Below are 21328 nucleotides of genomic sequence, written 5' to 3' on the forward strand. Positions count from 1 at the left end.
TGCATGTGCGAGGCTGCAGCCGGGCACCCGGGCTGTGGGACACCAACGGGCAGGCACAGGAGCGCAGCATTGCACATGTGTGACGCTCACGCCCAGCCCAGCCCTAGTGGGCATCCCAGTCGCCCCACAGTGAACATAGAGAGCAGAGGCGGTTTCTGCCCCACAGCAGTGCCCCACAGCGGGTTCCCTGTGCCCAGACACTGTCACACTGGCCGTGGGGACCCTGCAGCATGCAGCTGCGCAGCAAGCCCAGTGCTCAGACAGGCACCCTGCGAGAGCGGGTCATCGGAAATGAAATCAAAGGGTACTTGATGGTCGCATGGAAGCACCGTCGTCGGAGACAATCACTGGAACTGGAGAGCTCTTGAATCCAGCAAGGAGAGAAGAAGCGGGAGCAACAGGCAGAAGCTGTAGCCAGACACGTTCGAATGAGAAATAAGGGTTTTAGCAGGGCAGGTGATTAGCCACTTGAAGCAGCCCAAATGGCGTGGGCTCCTGCTGTCTCCCAGCATGTCTCTCCTGGTGTCTCACTGTCTCTCCTGGTGACCACAGCCCCAGGCTCTGTGCTGGGGCACCTGCAAACGTGCTCTGCTGAGGTGACCTGGTAGCCTTATGCCCTGCCAGTGCTGTCCCAGTCTCTGCCACAGCCACTTTCTGCATCCAGAGACACATGGAGAGCTCTGTGACCAGCCCCACAGCGGCCACGCAGGAGAAAGGCATGTCAGGGAAGGCAGACTTGCAGACTAAGTGTGATCCTGCCTGGACACATCCACTGGCTTCAGGATTTTGGGCAAATCTGTGCCTTGCCTGGCCTGAGATGAGGCCTTTCTGTCAGTTTGGACTGGCTGCCAGGGCAGAGCTACTCCTGGGGTCCCTGAAGAGGGAGGGTGGCAGCAGAGAGGTGGGTGACCTGCAGAGTGACGGCAGAGGGAGGGTGCTGAGCCCTCGGGGTGCGGCTGGGTGTTGCACTACAGGGGCTGCCCAGCTGCGCTCCCTTTCCCCCTCCCGTGCCCACAGTTGCATTGCTCTGTGGGGCAAACCCCCGCTGCACCGAGGCCGGGGCAGGTCCCTAGCCCTGCTCACCCCATCGCCCAAGCTGCCCTTGCAGAAGGTGGGGAGCCGTGCCCCCAGTGCCACCTCCCCGCCCCACGCCCCGCCCCAGCATCCACGGGGTGACCGCGGGGTGCAGCTCCTCTCCTACGAGCCGGGAGCCCCCCGCGGCCAGGAGCTCCCTCGCCGCGGCTCCGGCTGCCCGGGAAGCGATGCTCCGCTCGTCCCGGAGCCCCCCCCCCCACTTCCAGCCCCGGCGGGCTCAGTGCCCGGGGCGATGCTCCCCAGCGGTTCCTCCCCCCCCGCAGCATCCCTGCGATGGGGACAGTAAATCAGCGCGGCGCAGCCCCACCTCCGCGCTCTCCATTGGCAGCGGCCCCCCTCACCCCGCTCATTGGCGCTGCCGCCGCCGCCCGCCCCTACATAAGGCGCCGTTCGACCGGGCCAGCCCCGTCGGAAGCCGGGGGAGCGGCGGAACCGGAGCCGGGCGGTGCGGCGGGCGGCAAGGCGGGCGGCAAGGCGGGCGCTGCGGGATGCGCTCCCGCCGCCGCGGGGGCGCCGGGCAGCCCCCCTGGCCCGTGAGTAAGGGGGTGGTTTGCTGCTCCGTGAAGTTTTCCCGGGGATTCCCGGGCGGGGAGGGGGTGGCTGTCAACTCCGGCACGGTCACCGGCCCGGAAAGAAGTTGGTGGCGGGCGGAGCGGGGCTGTCCCCGCAGCGTGGAGGGGTATGCGGGGTGACAAGGCGGGAGGAAAGGGGATGATGGGCTGGGGGGGACGGGGCTCGGGAGGATGGAGCGGTGATGGGGGGTGTGGGCTGGAAGTGGGGGAGAGGCATCAGGGTGGCAAGAAGCAAGGGACAGAGAGGGAGAACAGGCAGCTCCTCTTTCTAGGGACATTTGTGCTTGGTCGTGGCTGAGCCCACAGAGGGGCCGGGGGCTGCAGATAGAGGAGTCCATCCGTGTGTGTGCCTGTGTGGGAAGGGGCTGGTTGTGGGCTGGTGGGTCTGGGAGCAGGTGGCTGCAGCTGAGACCCCCAAGGACCTGGTGTCCCTTTGGGCTGAGCTCAGAGGCTAAGGTGACTGCTCGTCTCCACACTGCATTAGCTGCTGCTGGCTGAGCCCCAGCGTGCCAGGACCGGTGCTGAGGAGTCCTGCCTGGGAGGGGAGAGGGATGGGACAGCCAGCAGCTGGGGGCTTTGTGCCCGTCGGAAGCATCTGCGATGGGATGCATGCATAGGCCAGGGTCTGCGAGAGGGGTGTGGGAGGGAGCAGTGCTGAGCCCACGGCAGCGCGGAGCAGCCGGGGCAGCAGGTCCAGGGCTATGGGCTCTGACTGGAGCAGAGGCACTGCAGGGGCTGGGCTGCTTGGGGCTGAGGTGCTGTGGAGGGGACACTGCTGGCACCCCTGGGCAGCACAGCTGCTGTGGGAGAGGGGCGGCAGCGTCTGCGGGACATCTACTCCCTGTCCTCTGCCCTGGCGGGTACAGCTGTGGCAGCCTGGGAATGGCAGGAACAGGAATATGATGTTACTGGGGCACATGCAGCATGATGTCATGGGCTGCTGTGATGTCACCTTGTTGTCACTGCTCTGGGGTGCTTTTTGGGGTGTCATGAGGCCCCTGCCGCACAATGTCAATGTGATGTTATAGCCAGCTCCAGTAATGGAGGTGGCTGCGGCCTGGGATGGGATGTCACTGCAGTGGTGGAGCATGACATCACTGGGGTGCGTAGTGTGGTGGGCGGCGATGTCACGGTGGCATGCGGGATGGGGTGGCTGCACAGACAGCCAGCTCCCACCCTCCACATGATGTGGGCCAAGGGCTGGGGATGCGCATGTGGGTGCATAAGAAGCTCTGGGGACAGTATTTCCCCACCTGCCATGAGGGGTCTGGGGCACTGCCTGCCCCATGGCTCGCTTCCCAGTCCCAACCCATCCTCCCCACAGGGCATTGCCAGCTGCAGCCATGCACAGGGACAGATGAGCCCTACAAGCTGTATCCCTGCCATGGGGCCAGCACGTTGTCCCTGCGCTGCCTGGCTGCACCCTGCACAGGTGCCCATCGCACACCCTGCCTTGTTCCCATCCTTCTGCTGACTCTACCCCTGCCTGGCCCCTTGGCTTCATGTCACCAGCTTATCCGCACTGAGCACCCTGGGGTGACCGCAGTTCCTGGGGTGACCTTGCCACCAGATGCTACGACACAAGCCAGGACGTGGCTCTGCTTGGACAAGAGAGGCTGAGCTCTGCCCTGCGTACAAACAGGACCCCGCAGCCTCAAACCTCAGGTGGAGCTTCACGCTGGGGCCTTGGTGCTATCAGCAGCATGCTGGGAACCACAAGGCCTTTCCCATCCGTCATGCAGAGCCTGAGCCTCCCTCCCGCCTCCCAAAACAGCCTGGCTCTGGGCCGTGCATCCCTTCCCCATGGCACCAAGCACCGGATCCGCTGGGAAAAGCCTTTTGTCTCCAATCAGGAACATTGTTTCCTCCTGGAAAGGCTCCATCCAGCCTGGAGGGATTTTGGCTGCAGCTGGATGGGGTGGGGGGGTACCTGGGGAACGGGCCAAGCTGCGGGGAGCAGGAGATGGAAGGAAGGCAGAGTAAGAACAGTCCTGCTGGTGGCCTGGGGCCAGCCACCCATCGCCTGGCTGTGGCCAGGGGTGAGGGGGCACCACTCTGCATCGGCTGGGCCTCACGTTGTAGCCCTGCACCCATACGTCCACATGTGGGTGGCTCTCCCCCACGCTTACTTCAGTGAGCCCAGTGTGGGGCTGTGGAAAAGGGTCTCCCTCCCTCACTGCCTGGCAATGCAGAGTGACACCCAGGGACTGTCCCATCTCTGTGCAACCCAATGAAACCCCATTCACCATCACATGTGGCTTGCATCGGGCACCTGCACCAGGGAAAGACCCAAGTTCCTGCCCCTGGAGAGCTGCTCTAGACAGGATGGCAGGGTGACAGGCACAGTGCTTCGAGCCCGCCTGAGTGGTGGAGAGCACGGTGCCAGAGGGGGTCTGGCTGTGCCTGGGTCTGTGGGAGGATGCGGGTCATGCTAGGGAGGGGACGGGAGCCGCACAGAGTAGTGTTGGACACACACAAATCCACACTTGCAGCCGCACCTGAGGAGCAGATGGGATTGGAGAGGGAAGGGGAGCAGGGCCTGGGCAGTGGGAGGCAGGGCTCTGGGTATGCTGAGCAGTGGGATTCAAGGTCTCCTTTGCAGCTGGAGGACAGTCCCTTCCTGCTCAGCCAGGTGGGCAAGAAAGCTATTTGCTTGTGGCAGGGGAATCTTTGGCCCCCCAAAGACCCTTGGGACCATTCCCATCCCCAGGGGAGGCACAGCAGGCTGCTCCCGCAGCCCAGTGGATCTGCCAGGATCTAAACCATCAGACCGCTTCCCTTCTCCAAGCTAGGCATGTGTGGCACCACACAGCTGCCACAGCTTCCTTTGCTCGCTGGCAGGATCCACAGCATGGGGACCAGCTGGCAGCGGGGCCATTCTCCCCTATCCCCATGACGGTGCTGGGGGCTGTTCCTGGCTCCCCAGGAAGCAGGGGCAGCCCTTCCCAGGGGGATGGCATGGCCACATGGAGCAGTAACCCCTGCCTTGGTGGCCGGGTGCCCCAGCCATCCCTCCAGGCTGCGAGAGTGGGACAGGATGCTCTTGCTCCCAGCAGGAGCACTGGCACGTGGGGTCGTGCCCACAGCCCAGGGACTCACAGCTCAGTGCTGGACTTTCCCCCTCTGGAGGGGACCGCCTGGCCTATGGCAAGGGCTGGCCGGCCTAAGTGCCACCTTGCTCGTCACCCGTGTTACAGCCAGGTCAGAGCCAGCTCCAAAATCTCCGCAGCCTTGCCAGCAGTGCTGGCAGGCACCATCCTCCGCAGTCCAGGTTAATTGAGCCTCTTCTCCCAGTCTCCTGTTCCTCCCAGCATCTCCTTCCCATGACCATGTCCCTGTGCAGACACCTTCCCCAGCTGGCTTGGGAGGAGCTCACCCTGCAGAGCTCCCGGGAGAGCCAGTGCCAGCAGAGTGGAGAAACTGAGGCATGCAGGAGTCACCTGGCAGAGTATCCCCATGTCCTCTCCATGGCCTTCTCCAGCTCGGGAGGGATAAGCTCCCCAGCCAGGTGACCACCTGCTTCCTCTGACCCTGCCAAGGGAGCAGGGATTGGCATCATGACTTGCCAGGAGCCTGGGTGCTGGCAGCCCCTTGGGGCAGGGCGAGCTGGGGCTGAGCCCAGCTTCGTCAGCACCCCACAGCCCTCCTGCCGCCTCCTGGGTCCCTCCCATGGGATGGGCTCCCACAGCCCTGCTCCTGCTCAGCCTTGGCTCCTAGCTCGCTGGGGTACGGTCCTGTCCCAAGGAAGCCCTGAGGGTGAGCTGCAGCTGGGAGGGTCCATGCGTGGGGGTGCCAGAGCTGTGACAGCACCCAAGTGTCTGGGGGATGGTGGGGTGGCACAAGCTGGGATGGGTGGCAAAGGGTGGAAAGAGAGCATCTCCTGTGCAAGGGCGGTGGGGATGCTCGGGCACCGTGGACCAGGGTCCCCTCCTGGAGCTGACTGGATGCAGGTCTCTCCCAGGTGCCCAGGATGCTGGCGCTGTGCCTGCTGTCCCTGGCCTGGCTCAGCGAGGGCTCCCAGCGCAGCGAGCCCATGTTCATGGCCGTCACCCACCGCCTCCTCCCACCTGACTATGACAGCAACCCCACACAGCTCAACTACGGCGTGGCTGTCACCGACCTGGATGCCGACGGTGACTTCGAGATCGTGGTGGCGGGGTGAGTGGTGTACCCAGTGCCTGGGTGACGGCGGGACCTGGTGGCCCTGCAGGGCCTGGAGCTCTTCATTCCTCCACGCGCATGTGGCTGGCTGAGGGGGTGTGCACAAAGGTGGTGGGCTGGGGGTCTGCATACACCCGCATAGGGTGTTGATGCCAGCCGGGCGCCTGCGTGGGGCCACGTGGGTGCCCCCATCCCGGGGCCAGGTCCCCCCTCTGCGGGGCGGTGGCAGCTGCCCAGTGGCCAGGGTCCACCCTGCAGTGCAAAGCCAGTGTGTCCCCAAGCCGGCTCGGCTCCGCTGACAGGACTCAGCGCTCTCCGGAGATTCGGTTAATTGGCTGGAGGTTTTTTATAGCCCTTTATTGGAGTGATGGCTCGGAAGGGCAGGCAGGAGGCAGGGAGCCGTGCACTGCCAGCGCCCGAGCCGGGCTGGACATGGAGCAGCTGCTGCCAGCAGGTCCAGCCCTGGCTGGGGACAGTGGGGACAATGGCACAGCCTCTGTGTGTGTGTGCTGGCACAGCTGTGGGCTGCCAGCACAGTGTGTCTGTGTACGCACTGCCGCGTTCACCCCCAAGGGAGGCTTGCACACGTGGGTGTGCTCACCTGGAGGGGACCCCTCACCCCCACAGAACCCAGCTGGGGGGGCTGCAGGAGCCAGGGCACCATGGTGGCAGGCAGAGTCCAGCCCTGCCACCGCTCTGAGCATCAGCCTGGGGGACCAAGCCACGGGACCACCAGGGACCCCCTGAGGGGCCCAGGCCACCACTCCCAGCCGAGCTGAGCCAAGCAGCCAGCTGGGGTTTTGTAAGCGGCCACGGTGCCCGTTGTATAACTTGTTTACTGGTGCACGGGGCAGGAGCAGGCGGGGAGCCTGTGGGGAGCAGCGTGCCGAGAGGATTTGCCTTGTGTGCCGGTTTCCCTGCCCTGGGAAAGAGCTGCAAGCAGGAACCTGTGCCCCATCCTGCCCTGCTGGCCACCTACTTGGCACTGCCCTGTGGTACCCAGGCCAGGTAGACATGGAATGCCCGACATGGGCTGGAACAGGTCCAGGCTGAGCCCTCCCCACTGGCAGCCAGGAGCCAGCCCCAAGTTCGGGTGCTGAGGGCAGCCCAGGGTCCCTGACCTCCAGGGACCACACAGGTCCCTGCTGTGCCCATTATGGGGAAAACCTGATGTCGCACCCAGTGTCCCCCCAGGCATGGGGGCTTTCATCCTGTCCCCAAGCCTTGAGGAGCCATCACCCCTGCTCGCACCCACAGGTACAATGGCCCCAACCTGGTGCTCAAGTATGACAAGGCACGGGGACGGCTGGTGAACTTGGCGGAGGACGAGCGGGGCTCCCCGTACTACGCGCTGCGGGACCGGCAGGGCAACGCCATCGGCGTGACAGCCTGCGACATCGACGGGGATGGCCGCGAGGAGGTCTACTTCCTCAACACCAACAACGCCTTCTCCGGTGAGCCCCGCCGGCGGCCGTGCCCCGAGGCCCGGGTGCAGGGGGAGCTCCCGGCACGGCCGCCTGCGACCTTCGGCGCGTGAGGGATGTGTGCGGGCTGGAGTTAATTTCTCAGTTGAGTGGCTCCATTGATTGATGGCAGCGCAGGCGGGACGCTGAGCCCAGCCAGCCGCCGAGTCAGCACTTCCAGCTGCCCATCGCCTTCCCCGCGGCACCCCAACTGGGACGGCAACTTCCCCGGCACCCCCAGGGCTGCCCTGCCACAGGGACCCTGTGCTGTAAATCCCGCCCTGAGGCAGCTCTGTCCCTCCGTGCCATGATTCCTCTGTGCCCGCTGGACCAAGCCAGGTCTAATCCTGCCCTGCCGGTGCTGTCCCAGTTCCTGGGATGTCTGTCATGGGGAGGAGACCCGCATGCCCCAGGCCGGCACCGGGCATCCCTGGAGCTCCCTGGGTCAGTGTTCCAGCCCAGCTCTGTGTCCCTGTCCCACCGCCCTGACCTCCACACGGTGGATCTGTCTTCCTGACACTCCTAATTACCCGGGCCGGCGGTGACCGCCAGCACACCTGTCCCTAAATCAGGCGCTGCCATCGGCGCTGTCACGGGCAGCGCGGCTCGCTGCCTGTGCCTGGCACCGCATCGATTTTTTACCTTCCTGGGGATGATCTACGGGGCTGTGCCCCATTGGGACACATTTTACCTTAATGAGTTGATTCTTCTGCATGTCTCCTGGTGGCTCTTAAGGGTCACAGGGGCTCTTGCAGCGGCAGCTTGGCCCCGTGGCACTGCTGGGGGCTGTGGGGGACAGAGCAGGGGTCTGGGATGCTCTGGGAAAAGGGTACCCCTTCCACAGCCTCCCCTTGCCACAGGGCACTCTCCTTGGGACAAGGCGGGATGCTGCAGCCCCCTGACCTGTGCCCCGCCTCCCCCCCCCCCAGGCATGGCCACCTACACGGACAAGCTCTTCAAGCTCCGCAACGGGCGCTGGGAGGACCTCCTGAGCGACGAGGTGAACCGGGATGTGGCCAGCCGCTTTGCCGGGCGCTCCGTCGCCTGCGTGGACCGGACGGTGAGCAGGCAGGGCATGGTGTGCCGGGGGCATCCCTGCTCCTTTCCCACCCCTCCATGCCCCTCCAATCCTCCCCTGTGGGGCCCCAGGGACCTTTCCCCTCCCCTGGGCACCAGCCCCATCCCACTCCCTGCTGGGGCTGGGGGGTGCTTCCCAGCAGCCCCTGGCTGTCAGGGCTGGGAGCCCCCCCGGCTGTGGGGACTGCGGGCGCCTGTCCACACGGTTGCCGCCAGCTGATAAACGTGCCTGTCGAGGTGATTTATGTTCCTGTCACCTGCTCTTTCTTCTTCCTCCTCCCCCAGTGGTTTGTTTCCAAACGATTATCACTAAATCAGGGTCCAGCTGCTGCATGGGACAAGGGGGGTGGTGGGGATGTGGTGGACCTGGCACACTGGGGATGCTGGGAGGGGGGGTGGGCAGGATGCTCTGTGCCAGCACCCTGAGCCTGGGGACCACAGAGGCACATCCCCAGGACACCACTCCCAGGGTGCTTTTCACCATGGGCTTTGCAGAGCTCTTGCTCAGCACGTGGTAGCAGTGCCTGGTCCCATGGAGCCATGAGAGCATCCAGCCCCACGGCAGGGATCCCGTGGTCCCCATGGAGTCGGGTTTTGGGTGGGTGGGTGCTGAGGAGGTGCCGCCGGCCGCAGGGCTCCGGCAGGTACTCCATCTACATCGCCAACTACGCCAGCGGCAACGTGGGCCCCCACGCCCTGATCGAGATGGACGTGGCTGCCAGCGACCCTGCCCGCGGCGTCGTGGTGCTGGTGGACGTGGCTGCCCAGGCTGGTGTCAACAAGTACACAGGTACCCGGCTGCTGTGGCCCCACGGAGGGGACGGGGCACCGCTGGGCATGGCGAGTGTGGGACCCCATTCCAGGCAGTGGCCCATGCCACGCTTTAGGCTGCCGGACTGCCCCATCTAGTGGCAGACCCACGGCCCGTGGAAGGGACCAGGGCCACGAGATGCTTGCCCAGGACCCCTGTACCCACCATCACCCTGGCTGATCCCTCCGGAACCCACAACATCTGCAGGGCTGGCGGCATGGCAGGGGGACGTGGACACAAAGGCAGGGCAGCAGGGAACATGCCAGCCTGCGCCCCATGCTGCCCCACCACTGTGGGGACTGCCGCCATGCCCAGTCTCCCCAGCAGTAAATTGTCACTAATTAGGAGTATTGTCACCATGGCGATGGCAGTGATTAGAGTTGGAAGTGACACAAGCGGCTGCCAGGCCCAATTAGCTACTGATGAGAGGGACTGAGGGAGGGAGGTGGGTGAGGGAGGCATGCCGGGGGTCCCAGGAGCACCGGGTGGGCATGGGGGGGGCATGAACACCCCCCCACCCCCACCCCGGGGCAGGGTGCCAGCTGCCCCCTCACCCCAGGGCTGCTGTCCCCAGGGGGCCGTGGGGTGGCCGTGGGCCCCATCCTGAGCGACAGCGCCTCCGACATATTCTGCGGTAACGAGAACAGCCCCAATTTCCTCTTCCACAACCGGGGGGACGGGACATACCGGGACGTCGCAGCTGCCGTGGGTGAGTAGGGGGAGCAGGGGGGAGGACCCAGGTGTCAGGGTGTCCAGGGCAGGGCTGGCTCTGCCTGCCCCTGCCTGCCTGGGCGGGCTGAGCAGAGGGTGGAGGGACAGCCCTGGGGGCACAGAGCCCCACTGACTGCTGGGGGTTGCTGAGGTGCACCAGGGCACTCATCAGGGCAGGGATGCAGCCCTGTGTGGGGAGGACCTGCCGGGGGGACCACGGGGCATATCCTGGGAGGCATCCCAGGGAGATGGAGGCAGGGAGGGGGTCCCGTCTCCCCCCGTTCCCTTGCGGCTCCCCAGGGCTGGATGACCCCTACCAGCACGGACGTGGCGTGGCGCTGGCTGACTTCAACCGTGACGGCCGGGTCGACATCGTCTACGGCAACTGGAATGGGCCGCACCGCCTCTACCTGCAGAGCGGGGCCCCTGGGCGCGTCCGATTCCGGGTGAGGGCTGGGAACGGGACCCCCCCACTGCTGGCTCTGTGGACGACCATCAGGGTGCTGTGAAGCACCCTGTGAAGCAAATGTGGGTGAAGCCCGGTGTCCCGCTCCCCGTACCAGTTGTCACCCTGTGCCCATCCCTTGCGCAGGACATCGCCACCCCCAAGTTCTCCATGCCGTCCCCCGTCCGCACCGTCATCGCAGCCGACTTCGACAACGACCAAGAGCTGGAGGTTTTCTTCAATAACATCGCCTACCGCGGCTCCTCCGCCAACCGCCTCTTCCGGTAGGAGCACAGCGGGTATCAGGGGGGCCGAGCAGCTCTTGCGGCACAGCCAGGCTCACAGGGCTCCTCTCCAGCAGTGCCACTGCTGGGGCTCGGCTAATAAAGGCACCGTGACTGAGCCCTTCCCAGCATCATTACCAGCCACTGCGATCGTGCCTGCAGCAGCCCCCGGGGTCCCCAGCACCGCTGATTAGCAGCCGTGTGGAAGCTTGTTTGTGGCTCCTGTTGATCGTGGGGGTCAATTCCTCATTACCGCTGCGTGACACCTCCTCACCCGCCATGCAGGGTGGTGGGAGTTGGTTGTCCCCGCCTGGTGCTGGCACCTGTGGGTGGGTGGGGGGTAGTGGTGTGGTGGGGAGGACCTGGGGGGAGGGTATCCAGTCCCAGAGGGTTGCGGCAGTGTTTGGAGATGGCAGTGCTGCTCCACAGTTCAGTCCCACAAGAGCCAGGCTCTCACAACATCCCTGTCACCCCTCCATGGAGCAGGGATGTGAGGTGCCAACAGGCAGGGGCCAGTCCCGTCCCCTATCCACCCTGCAAAGCCACCAGCATCACCACCAGGCTGTAACCTCTCTGCAAAGCTGCTCAAGGGGGACAGGGAGCTGCCGGGGGCCGCAAGGGCTGACACTAACATCCTGTCTGTGCTCCGCAGGCTCATCCGCAGGGAGCACTCGGACCCCATTGTGGAAGAGCTGAATCCAGGGGATGCGCTGGAGCCAGAGGGTCGGGGCACGGGTGAGTCCCCTCACTCCTGGCAGGGGCAGCCTGTGCCGGGGGTGTACCACAGCACCACCTGGCACGCTCTGTGCCTGGGGATGCCACATGCCCAGCTTGGTCACCTGCCTGCTCACCACCAGCTCACTGGAGCCCCCATGACCCAGCAGTGTCCCTGTGGTTTCTCTCTCCACCTGTACCCAGCTCAGGGTGCCATCTCTTGTTTCCAGGGTTTGGTCTTGGGGAGCTTCTTCCACTGTTCAAAGCTAGCCTCTGTGTTTGGGAGTGGACCAGGCAGCCTCCTGTGTCCCACAGCCCCCCAGGCACTGCCTGCCCCTGTTCCCCCACTGCCGGGGGAGCTGACCCACCTGATTGCAGGGTGTCACCCATCTGCCTCCACTGGGGTCACTCCATCATCCCTACTGCCCCCGCATCACTGTGAGTGCTGCTGCCAGCACTGGCAGCAGGGTCTACTGCTTAAAGACATGGGGCCAGACCCCAGACATGACCTGATCCTGTCCTTGCAGGGGGTGCAGTGACGGATTTCGACGGTGATGGGATGCTGGACCTGATCCTGTCCCATGGCGAGTCCATGGCACAGCCAATCTCCATCTTCAAGGGCACTCAGGTGAGTCAAGCAGAGGATCCTCACGTTGTCCCCATTCCTTCTGCCTCTCCGGGCTCAGTATCCCTGCTCCCTCCCAGGGCACCAGCAACAACTGGCTGCGTGTCATCCCCCGCACCCGTTTCGGGGCCTTTGCTCGGGGGGCCAAGGTGGTGCTGTTCACGCGGCGCAGCGGGGCCCACCTGCGCATCATCGATGGTGGATCAGGGTACCTCTGCGAGATGGAGCCCGTGGCGCACTTCGGACTGGGTGAGCCAAGGGGGCTACCTCCACCCCCAGCCATCCCCAGCACCCCACTTGATGGGCTCTTGAGCCCTGCACCCCCTACCAACCAGGAGCCACCTCTGTCACCTTGGTGGCCACCTGATGGTAGTCATCCATGCCCATCGCCCTGGGCGTGGTGGGCTCCAGGGGAAGCTGCAGGCAGGGTGCCCAGCCACAGCAGCCCTGCTGCAAGGGGCACCTACTCCTTCCCCACACCCTGCCTGCTGCTTTGCCCAGGCACTGGGGCTTCCCCTGCCCATTAACCGTCCATGGCTCAGCGTGGCCAGCGGCCAAGCCCACAGGGGTGTCCCTGATGGCTGGCAGGGCAGCCCATCGTTCCCACATGCACCCCTTGGGCTGCATCCCTGTGCATGGGCTGTCACCACGGGCACCTGCGTCCCGGATCAGGGAGCAAGGGGAGGCTTTGCCCCTCCATCCCTACCACCCCCCCACCTCCTTTCAGCCCCTGCCCGCCCCGGAGACCCCCCCTCTGACAGGCTGCCCGCCTGCAGGGCACGACGAAGCCAGCAGCCTGGAGGTGACCTGGCCGGATGGCCGCGTCGTGGTGCGAGCTGTGGCCAGCAGTGAGACTAACTCTGTCCTGGAGGTCCCCTACCCTCTGGATGTGGAGGAGCCACTCATGCCTGCCCCGCTGGAGGTGAGGGACAGGTGGGGGCACAGGGCAGGAGGCTTTGGGGGGCAGGAATGAGGGGCTGGGCTCTGCTGGCTCGATGGCTGCCCAGGGCTGATTCTTCCCCATCCCGGCGGTCTCTGCTTCTCCCCAAATGCAGTGCGGGCAGGGATTCTCCCAGCACGAGAACGGACGCTGTGTAGGTGAGTGCCTGCACCTTGGATGCTGTGGCACGTCCCCATGGGCGCAGCTGGGGGCAGCAGCCAGGGAGGAGGCTGGGTGTGCAGGCAGGGCTGCTACCTCGCTCAGTGCAGGGTACAACTGCCTGCCCGGCACAGGGTGTGGGACTGGGGGCAGTGGCACGGCTCCGGAGGGGACCCATGGTGTCACGGGGAGGGGGTAGAGTGCTCTGCTGGGGGTGGGAGGCATGGCAGGCATGTGACAGGTGTTGCGCTAGAGCCACAAGTGATGGAGGGGCAACGGGGATGTGACAGTGGCCATGCCATGAGCCTCCCGAGCAGAGGCATGGCTTGTGCATGGCTACCTCTGGGGGGAGGTCATTCGGCATGTGCGGGGGAAACTGGAGGGGCCATGGCCAGCAGCCCCAAGCTCCCAGCCCGTGCATCCCACCAAGGCCTCTCTGCCCGCAGACATGGACGAGTGCACCGAGTTCCCCTTCGTCTGTCCCCGGGACAAACCCGTCTGCATCAACACCTACGGCGGGTACCGGTGCCGCAGCAACAAGCGCTGCAGCCGGGGCTTCGAGCCCAACGAGGACGGCACGGCTTGCGTGGGTGAGTGACGGCGGGGATGCCCTGACCCTGTGCAGCCCCGAAGCACCTCCCTGGGATGCTGTTGCACCCCTGCCACCCAAGGCCTGGCCGTATCCCGCAAGCTGCCACGCAGCTGCCCAGCCCCTTGCGCCCTGGCTCTGCTGGTTCATCCTGCGCCTCCTGCTGAGCCCCCACTGACTCCCCTTCTCTCTCTCTCTCTCTCTCTTTCTTTCTCTTTTTCTTTCTTGCTCCTTCTCTGTGCAGCTCAAGTGGCCTTTTTTGGGGGATACCCCTCCGTCGGGAGCTGGCCTGGGCCCCCCCTTGGTGCCCTCCTCCCTCTAGTCCTTGGACTCTGCCTTTGCCTCTATGCACTTTAACCCCTGCCTGTAACATGCCAGAGCAGCCTTGGCGGAAGGACCGGCCGGTCTCTGCCTGTCTCTCTCTTTCTCTTTCTCTCTCTCTCCATGTCGAACCACCCTGGAAGTGCCGGCTGTGCCCTGCCGGGGCGGCCGGCGGTGGGACGGGCACGGAGCCTGGCTGCCCGGCCGTGGCGGGGGCTTGCCCCTTGCTCCATGTCTGGGAAAGCAGCCCCCGGGGCAGCGCCCCTTCGCTGGCACCTCCCCACCCCGTCGCTTGCTCCGTCGCCTCGATACCGTACCGTGTGCCTGCTGGTTTGGCCTGCGACGTGTGTGCTTCGCCTGCCCCCTCCTCGGTGGTGGGGACCCCCCTTCCTCGGTGACGGGGACCACCCCCCCCCCAGCCCCGGCAGAGGAGGGTCCCCCCAAGTCCTGCGGGGAAAGGACCCTCCTGGTCTGTTTTTTAATGTATTGACCCCACTGTTTGGAGTCGGACCCTGCTCAGTCTTCCAACCCCTCTCCTGGAGAACCCTGTCCTCCCCCAATAAACTATATCCTGTCTATTAGCCTGGCCTGCTGAGCTGTGTGGGGCAGAGCTGTGCCCGTGCTTCTGCCAACCCTGCCCTGGAGCTGCACGGGGAAGCGGGGGCCGGGTGGGGAGCAGCCTCAGCATCCCCCAACTCCCCATGCCGTGGGGTCAGGAGCTAGTTGGAGGGTGCACAGCGGCCCCATGCAGCTCTGCCCGTGCCTATCCCTGGTCCCAGCCACAGGAGCACAGCCAGATGTGCAGCACTGGGGGGGATGGATGGGGTGTAGCAGGCTGGGGCTGTGCTGCCTTCTTGCCATGTGTTATAACCCCATGCCACTCTCTTCCCCACCACCAGACATCAACGAGTGTGCCCAGGGCTTGCACAACTGCAGCCAGCTCTGCACCAACACCCCCGGGGCACACACCTGCCATTGTCGCCCGGGCTTCCGTCCCCTTGATCCCACTGCCAGCCAGTGCCTGGGTGAGTACCTGCAGGCAGCGGGGCTGTCAGCCAGTGGCACTCACCTGCCCGCCCCTGCCAGGTGCAGCCGTGCTGCCCTGGGAGCAGGGATGCTGTTTCCTGGGGTGCCCTGTTTTGCTCACAGCCCTGGTCCCGGCCAACCCAAAACACAGCGGGGCTGTGGCTGTGCAGGAGTTGGTGAAGTGAGGAGGCATCTGCCACCTGACAGCCTCGGGGACAAGCAGTGGCAGGACCACAGCTGCGTGGGTGCAGGCATTGGAGATGCGTTCATATCCCAGCTTCACGAGCTGCCCCCACCCTGCCCCGTGTCCCTTCCATCCCCTGTCCTGCCCGTACCGCATGACGACCGTGCCCTTTGCGCAGCTCTGACCCTCTCCCCTTCTCTTCCAGACATAGACGAGTGCCAGGCACAGCCCGGCCCCTGCGACCACATCTGCCACAACAGCCACGGCTCCTTCCACTGCCACTGCCGCCATGGCTTCTCCCTGGGGGCAGGCGGGCGCTGCCAGCACAACTAGCCTGCCCTGGCACAGCCAGGTGCCCCCTGCTCGCCCCCAGCCCTGTGCTGGTTGCACCCGATGCCAACTGAATAAACCCTTTCCTGCACTAGTTTCCCTGTGGGTCCCTGTCACCGGGGCCACAGAGATGTCCCCATCCCCCTCATGCACTGCCTCATCTCTCCCCCTTATTTCCCCCCATGCTCTCCCTCTTTGTGGGGCTCCGTGCCCCCCGGTGTGCTGGGGGATGCCCAGCCCCAGCCCAGCCTGGCTCTGTGCCCCCACCACCATCTCCCCGCTCGACCCAGGAGGACACAGAGCAGGAGACAGAGGATGAAGTGCGGGGTTTATTGAGGAAGGTCTCCATGCAGGGGGGCCCCAGCAGGAACGGCGGGGCCAGGGCCACCCTGCACACACACCGCTGTGGCCGAGCCAAAAGGAGTCCCATGGGGCAGGGTCCTTCCTCCAGGACCCTGTGAGAGAAACACCATCTCGGTTCAGCGCTGCACCCAGGCAGGGGCTCTTCTTCCCAGGGTGCTGGATGTCACGGGGACCCTCCAATTCCCGCCATCTGACCCTGGCCCATGAACCCCCACCCCTTGCAGCTGGGCCCAGGTGCTCCTCGGGGGCTGAGAATCGGGGTGCTGGTGGCAGAAGCATGCAGGATGTGTGGGCAGGGGAGGGTTCAGCAGCAGGAGAGGAAGGGTCCTGGTGGATCTACTTCCTGCATGGGAGCAGGTCATGGGGCAGAGCAGGCAGGGGGCTGCTGGCAGCCAGGTGTGGGGCAGGCTCTGCCAGGACTGGGCAGGGAGCCTGGCTCACCTATGCCACAGCTCAGCCTCCACTATGCTGGGCCATGCACTAGCCCAGGGCACACAGCACAAGGGCAGGGGCCTGGCCAGTGCTGTACTTCCCTGCCCTGGGCACGGGGCTTGGGGCTGGGGACCTTTCTGTGTCCGGCTGAGCGTGACACCAAGTCAGGCAGGGAGCAGAAACCAGTGCCCAGTGTGGCGGGCAGTGCAGGAGGATGCTGCTGCCAGAAGGGTGAGGGCGTCTGGCCAGGGCTGGGGAGCAGCAACAGGCAGCGCGGGGGGCAGGGCCAGGGCGAATGCATTGCACCATCATGCAGATGAAGCATCACCAGGGCTCTGCCAGGCTCCCTGGGCAGTGGGCACACGGCGGCTGAGCCCACCCTGCAGCACCAAGAGCGGGACGCCCCAGGGAGGGGGTGCAGCAAGGGATAAGCCTGTATCCCCCCCCTTTAGAGCTGCCTGGGGCTTTGCTCCCCCATGCATGACACGCAGGGTGCTGCCCGCGGCAGGGCAAGCTCCTTCGCTTGGGGCAGGGGCAGCAGCGCAGAGTGCCCCGGGGGGCTGTGGCAGCCCCTTGGCACTGGTTTGGCTCAGTGGGAAGCACATGGGACACCCCAGCACCAGCCCCTGCCCGCAGTGGGTCTGAGCAGCGGCAGAGCCACTGCGGGGGGCACAGAACAGAGGTGGGGTGGGCAGCCCCTCTGGGGAGCCCCCGGCCTTCCCCTCCCACCATCCCTGGGCTCAGAAGCGGGTGCTCTGGTAGTGCAGCCTGCGGAGCTCGGAAAGGCCACTGTCCCGGCAGTATGAGTCCCTGCAGGGACTCCCGGCCAGTCACCGACCCCCCGCCCCGCCGCCCCCGCCGCCGCTGCTGCTGCTGGAGCTGCCGCTGCTGGAGCTGCCACTGCTGCACCGGTCCTCATAGATGGAGATCTCGATCTGGGCTCTGCTAAGGATCATCGGTGGGATGTGCCAGCCGCAAATCCAATTGCCCAGCACCCGCTCGCAGTGTCCCCCCACCCCTCACCCTTGTCATCCCCCCAACACCCCACTGCCCAGAGGATACGACCCTCATGCCACGCTCCAAGGGGTCGGTGAGCAGCAGCCCCCGGGGCGCATAGATCTTCTCATTCTGCTCCTGGATGTACTTGGAGATCTTCTTCAGTACCTGCCAGCACACAGAGCAACACTCAGGGCCTGCCAGCTCTCATGTCCCCCCCTGCCAGCCCTGATGCCATCTCTGGCCTCCAGCCCCCGTGGTCCCTGTGCCATCCCTGTGCCCACCCCCAGGCCTGCAGCTATGCCCATCCCCGAGCCCTCCCCTGGGGCTCAGCACCTTCTCGTAGTGCGTCTCCATGCAGAGGAAGATGAAATAGGCGGTGGCGCAGGCCAGACACCCCTCCAGGTACGAGCTGCCCCCGATCTTCTCTGCCTCGGCGTAGAAGCCATTAAGGGTTTTCACAGTTTCCTCAAAGAGCTGCCGCTCGATCTAGAGCAGAAACTGGGATGAAGAGGAGTCTGTGCAGAGGCTGACCCCCTGCACTGCCCTGTCCTCCTCCCTGTGGGGTCTTGGGGACCATTAACCCTCTCTCCCTTCCCAGCTTGACGCCTCAGCTCCCTGGCCCCTGCCCACTGCCCATCCATGCCAAGACCTGCTGAGCCTGCAGCCCTGCGCCAGAGCCTCCTGGTCCCCAGGAGCACCCCAGCCCTTGCACACTGGGCGAGGTGGCTGTGGTGGCGTGCACCCAGCAGCATCAGCTGGCCCAGGGCCATACAATACCCTATAGGGGCACCATGATTTCAGACCCCTCTCCCCCCTGACCCCCCACAGGGCACCAACATAGGGCACCCCCCATCCCTGTTGGCCTGCCAGGCTTCCTACCCGGCTCTCCAGCTCGGCGGGGAATTTTGTCTGGAACTGGCATGTGGTCCCTTCACTGTAATCCCGCTGCACGAAGACCTTGGTGGCCAGGGATGCACTACGCCGCAGCTCCTGCAGGCTGTGCACCTGGGGAGCAGGGAAGTGAGATGGGGGGCTGCACTCGGGGGGCAATGGGCATCCCTGCTGGTAACTGGGGACGCCGGGAGCAATACCATTCCCCCAGCACCAAGGCATGGGGGCTGCAGGCTCACACGCCCCGAGGCAGGGAGCCCCCAGCATGGGCTGTGTCATGCCAAGAGCAGAGCTTGGTGCAGGAGGTGCAAGGCCAGGGGTGAAAGGAGGATGGCAGCAAGGGGAGGATGTCACAGCAGCCTCCCGCTCGGAGCGTGGGCGAGTGTGTGAGTGTGTGTTCTCCCTGCCTCAGGTGCCTGGCCCGTGCAGCATGCTCCGGTGTGTGTCCCTGGTGAGCCACAGCCCGGGAAGGGGACCGCCCTCTGTCCTCAGCAGCGCCCCAGCACGCAGTCACCCCAGCAGCTCCCAGGCAGGAGGAGGGAAGCAAGCGGAGCAGGGGGCCGCCGGCAGCGGGGCCGCCGGCAGCAGGTCTGCAGCAGCAGCGCAGCGGCTGGGCAGGCTGCAGTGGGGCGGCTGCACAAAAGGGATCAGCGGCAGCGGCAGGCACTCAGCCCAGCCCCGGCACCCCCCGGGGTACGAGGGTCCACACCAGCCCCCTGGGGTCTGGGCCATGGGGCAGCTTCAGGGGCCGGAGAGGAGGATGGGAGGATGCAGGGGCCAGGCTGTGCCAAGGGCGGGTGTCAGACCCCTCCCTGTGCTTCCCCTTGGGTGACATGGGGCCACCCCAGCTGTGTGCTCCACAGACCCTCTGCCCCTGTCCCGGGTCCCACCCGCGGCACCCGGCAGAGGGATCCCCAGCCCCACAGGCACCCCTCCTCCCGGGGCACCCCACCCCAGAACCACACTGCGCCCTCCGACAAGGACACCCCCTTTACCCCCCCGGCAGTCCACACACACCGTCCTTTCTGTGCGCACACAAACCAAGCACCCCTCCCAGCCCGACACCGACAACCCCCCCCCCAGCGCACCCCACGGCGGGGCCCAGCCCCACGCTGCCCCCCCACCCCCCCGCACCTCCCGCGGACCCCATTCCCCCCCTCTCCCAACCGCCCGGTGGCGGCGGGAGCGGAGGGCAGGGCCGGGGGGGAGCTCCGGGAGGTGCCCGCTGCCGGGGTGGCCCCCGCCGTGCCGCCGCGCACCCACCTCCGTGGCCATGGCGCGGCGTGGCCCCGGGCCGGGCCGGGCTGGGCTGTGCCGGGGCGCGGCGGGGGCCGGGGGTCGCGGGGGGGGGACACACACCGGCGCTGTCACCGGGGCCGTGCCGGGCGGCGCGGGGACACCGGCGCTGTCCGCGGTGCTGCCGTTCCGAGCGGCGGGGGCGGGCCCGGCCGCCCCGTGTGCGCAGCCGCCCGGCCCCGCCGCGGACCGCCCCGAGGCGGCGGGGATGGGCGTCCGCCGCTACCGGCACGGAGCCCCTAGGGACGGCGGTACCAGGGCGGGGGAGCTGCTGCTCTAGGTCCTGGGGGTCCGGCCAGCACCGCCGCTACCGGGGCCCCGGTTGCTGAGGGGATGCGGCTGTAGGTCCCCGGGCGGGGGCGGGCGGAACTGACTACCGAGGGGGTGCAGTTGGAGGTAGCCGGGGCGGTGGCCCCGTGGGGATCTGGGGGGCCATCCCGGCCGTGGGGCCGGCAGCCTGCCATGCCAAGGGGCCTTGTCTGAAGGTGTTTGTTTGCGAAGGATTCGCAGCTGGCTGGAGCGGGTGCTGCGGTCCTAGACATCAAAGAGGAGAGCTAACGAATTCCCTGTTATCTCTGCCCATTGACAGCTCAATTAGAGGCAGAGAAATGCCAAACCGGGGGGGAGCGACAGAGGCTCTCCCAGGAGGCGAAGGAGGGGGTGCTCGCAGCTGGGGCCGGGATGAGGCGGGAGGGATGCTGTGGCTGGGCACAGGGCCCTCCTCAGGCAGGAGAGCAGCCAGCCCTTCCCTCAACACCTGGGAGATGCTGAAGGCAGCGCGGGGCCCTGCCAGCATCTCTGCTCAGGCTGCTAACACAGCACGGCTGTCTGTCAGCGGCACAGGGCTCTGACGAAACAGGGGCAGCTCCGGCTGACTCCTACTCCCTGCCCTGAGCATCAGCCCACGGCGGTGTGAGGAGAGGCAGAGCTCTGGAGGGGTGGGAGGCAGCCCCGGCGTGCTGGAGTGTGGCAGGGTTTGTGACAAAGGGACATGTGCAGGCAGGGACCTGGGGTGGAGGGCTCATCTCCCCCCCAAACACAAAACTACAGATCCCATAGCTTTTTGGGGAAAACCTGCTGCTCCTGGGGTCCAGATTATCCCTGCCAGAGCAATGGGGTACACCCAGTGTTACAGAGCCAAAGCCCCCGGGAGGTGTGGGGGGGTGCTCTCCCATGTACACACACACACACGCACACAGAAGCAGGCGTTTGGGCATGCACACATCTGCCTGCACCCCTGTGCATGCACATGCATGCACTCATACGCCCAAACGTGTCCCCAGATGCCCCCAAGACCAAGCCCTGCATCCTGGCTCCTTCCCGCGCTGCTGTCAACGCCACGTCAGGGCTCGCCTGCCCGCGCCCTGCCAGTTGCCATGGCAATGCTGCACCCACCAGGAGATGAAGTTTGCTCTCCTACGCCGCCGTGGCGAGGGGCCGAGAGCAGCTGGGGCGGGCCCAGCTGTCCCTGCCACCCCAGGTTCTGCCCACCTGCCTGTACCCTGCAGTGCTGCCCCAGGGATGTCCCTTCTCTGGTTGCACCAACCCAGCCCAGGCACTGGACCCTTGGTCCTGGGCTCCAGCTGCCTCACAAGGCACAGACTTGCTGTCTGCAGGACCAGGGCATGTGTCAAGGAGTGTCCTTTGGTGGGACAACTTCATCCCATCATGGGGAGCCACCTTCTGCCAACCATACTACCCAGGAGGAAGCCTTGCACAGTGGCAGGCAAGACAGGGACAACCTGCACCCCACAGTGACCCCCCATCCCCACACAGACCCTGGCCTTCGCCATGATGCCCGCAGCACCCACATGTCCAGAGCCCACCCAGGGCCATGCCA

General features: G+C 65.8%; 2 protein-coding genes across 3 annotated transcripts; one reads left to right on the forward strand and one right to left on the reverse strand.

Moving 5' to 3' along the window:
• Nucleotides 1-1508: 1508 nt before the first annotated feature.
• CRTAC1 (cartilage acidic protein 1) lies at nucleotides 1509-15600 on the forward strand. 2 transcript variants are annotated; one of them, XM_074592104.1, is made up of 16 exons: nucleotides 1509-1628; nucleotides 5629-5825; nucleotides 7086-7282; nucleotides 8221-8351; nucleotides 9002-9158; nucleotides 9754-9888; nucleotides 10191-10336; nucleotides 10483-10619; nucleotides 11272-11354; nucleotides 11861-11961; nucleotides 12039-12207; nucleotides 12735-12880; nucleotides 13014-13056; nucleotides 13504-13647; nucleotides 14867-14992; nucleotides 15383-15600. In XM_074592104.1, exons 1-16 carry the CDS (start codon nucleotides 1584-1586, stop codon nucleotides 15508-15510), a joined length of 2085 nt encoding a protein of 694 aa, XP_074448205.1. In that variant the 5' UTR covers nucleotides 1509-1583; the 3' UTR covers nucleotides 15511-15600. The 2 variants fall into 2 exon arrangements, with proteins under 2 accessions (XP_074448205.1, XP_074448206.1); XM_074592105.1 differs by lacking the exons at nucleotides 14867-14992; nucleotides 15383-15600 and adding an exon at nucleotides 13891-14548.
• A 218-nt stretch (nucleotides 15601-15818) lies between these two features.
• On the reverse strand, nucleotides 15819-19663 carry GOLGA7B (golgin A7 family member B). The gene is made up of 5 exons (XM_074592108.1): nucleotides 19456-19663; nucleotides 18181-18306; nucleotides 17635-17787; nucleotides 17365-17466; nucleotides 15819-17237 (listed from the first exon to the last, which is right to left on the reverse strand). Exons 1-5 carry the CDS (start codon nucleotides 19465-19467, stop codon nucleotides 17133-17135), a joined length of 498 nt encoding a protein of 165 aa, XP_074448209.1. The 5' UTR covers nucleotides 19468-19663; the 3' UTR covers nucleotides 15819-17132.
• Nucleotides 19664-21328: the final 1665 nt, after the last annotated feature.

This window comes from Larus michahellis, chromosome 6 (assembly GCF_964199755.1).
Source record: "Larus michahellis chromosome 6, bLarMic1.1, whole genome shotgun sequence".
NCBI classification, from domain to species: Eukaryota; Metazoa; Chordata; class Aves; order Charadriiformes; family Laridae; genus Larus; species Larus michahellis.

Excerpts from the sequence above, each read along its gene's own strand:
- CRTAC1 (XM_074592104.1), top strand. The coding sequence starts at position 1,584 with ATGCGCTCCCGCCGCCGCGGGGGCGCCGGGCAGCCCCCCTGGCCC. Across the intron at positions 11,355-11,860 it reads GCCAGAGGGTCGGGGCACGG|GGGGTGCAGTGACGGATTTC; the intron begins GTGAGTCCCCTC and ends CTGTCCTTGCAG. Across the intron at positions 13,648-14,866 it reads GGACGGCACGGCTTGCGTGG|ACATCAACGAGTGTGCCCAG; the intron begins GTGAGTGACGGC and ends CCCCACCACCAG.
- GOLGA7B (XM_074592108.1), bottom strand. Across the intron at positions 17,788-18,180 it reads CCGCCGAGCTGGAGAGCCGG|ATCGAGCGGCAGCTCTTTGA; the intron begins GTAGGAAGCCTG and ends TTTCTGCTCTAG. Across the intron at positions 17,238-17,364 it reads TGGAGCGTGGCATGAGGGTC|ATCGAGATCTCCATCTATGA; the intron begins GTATCCTCTGGG and ends AGCAGAGCCCAG.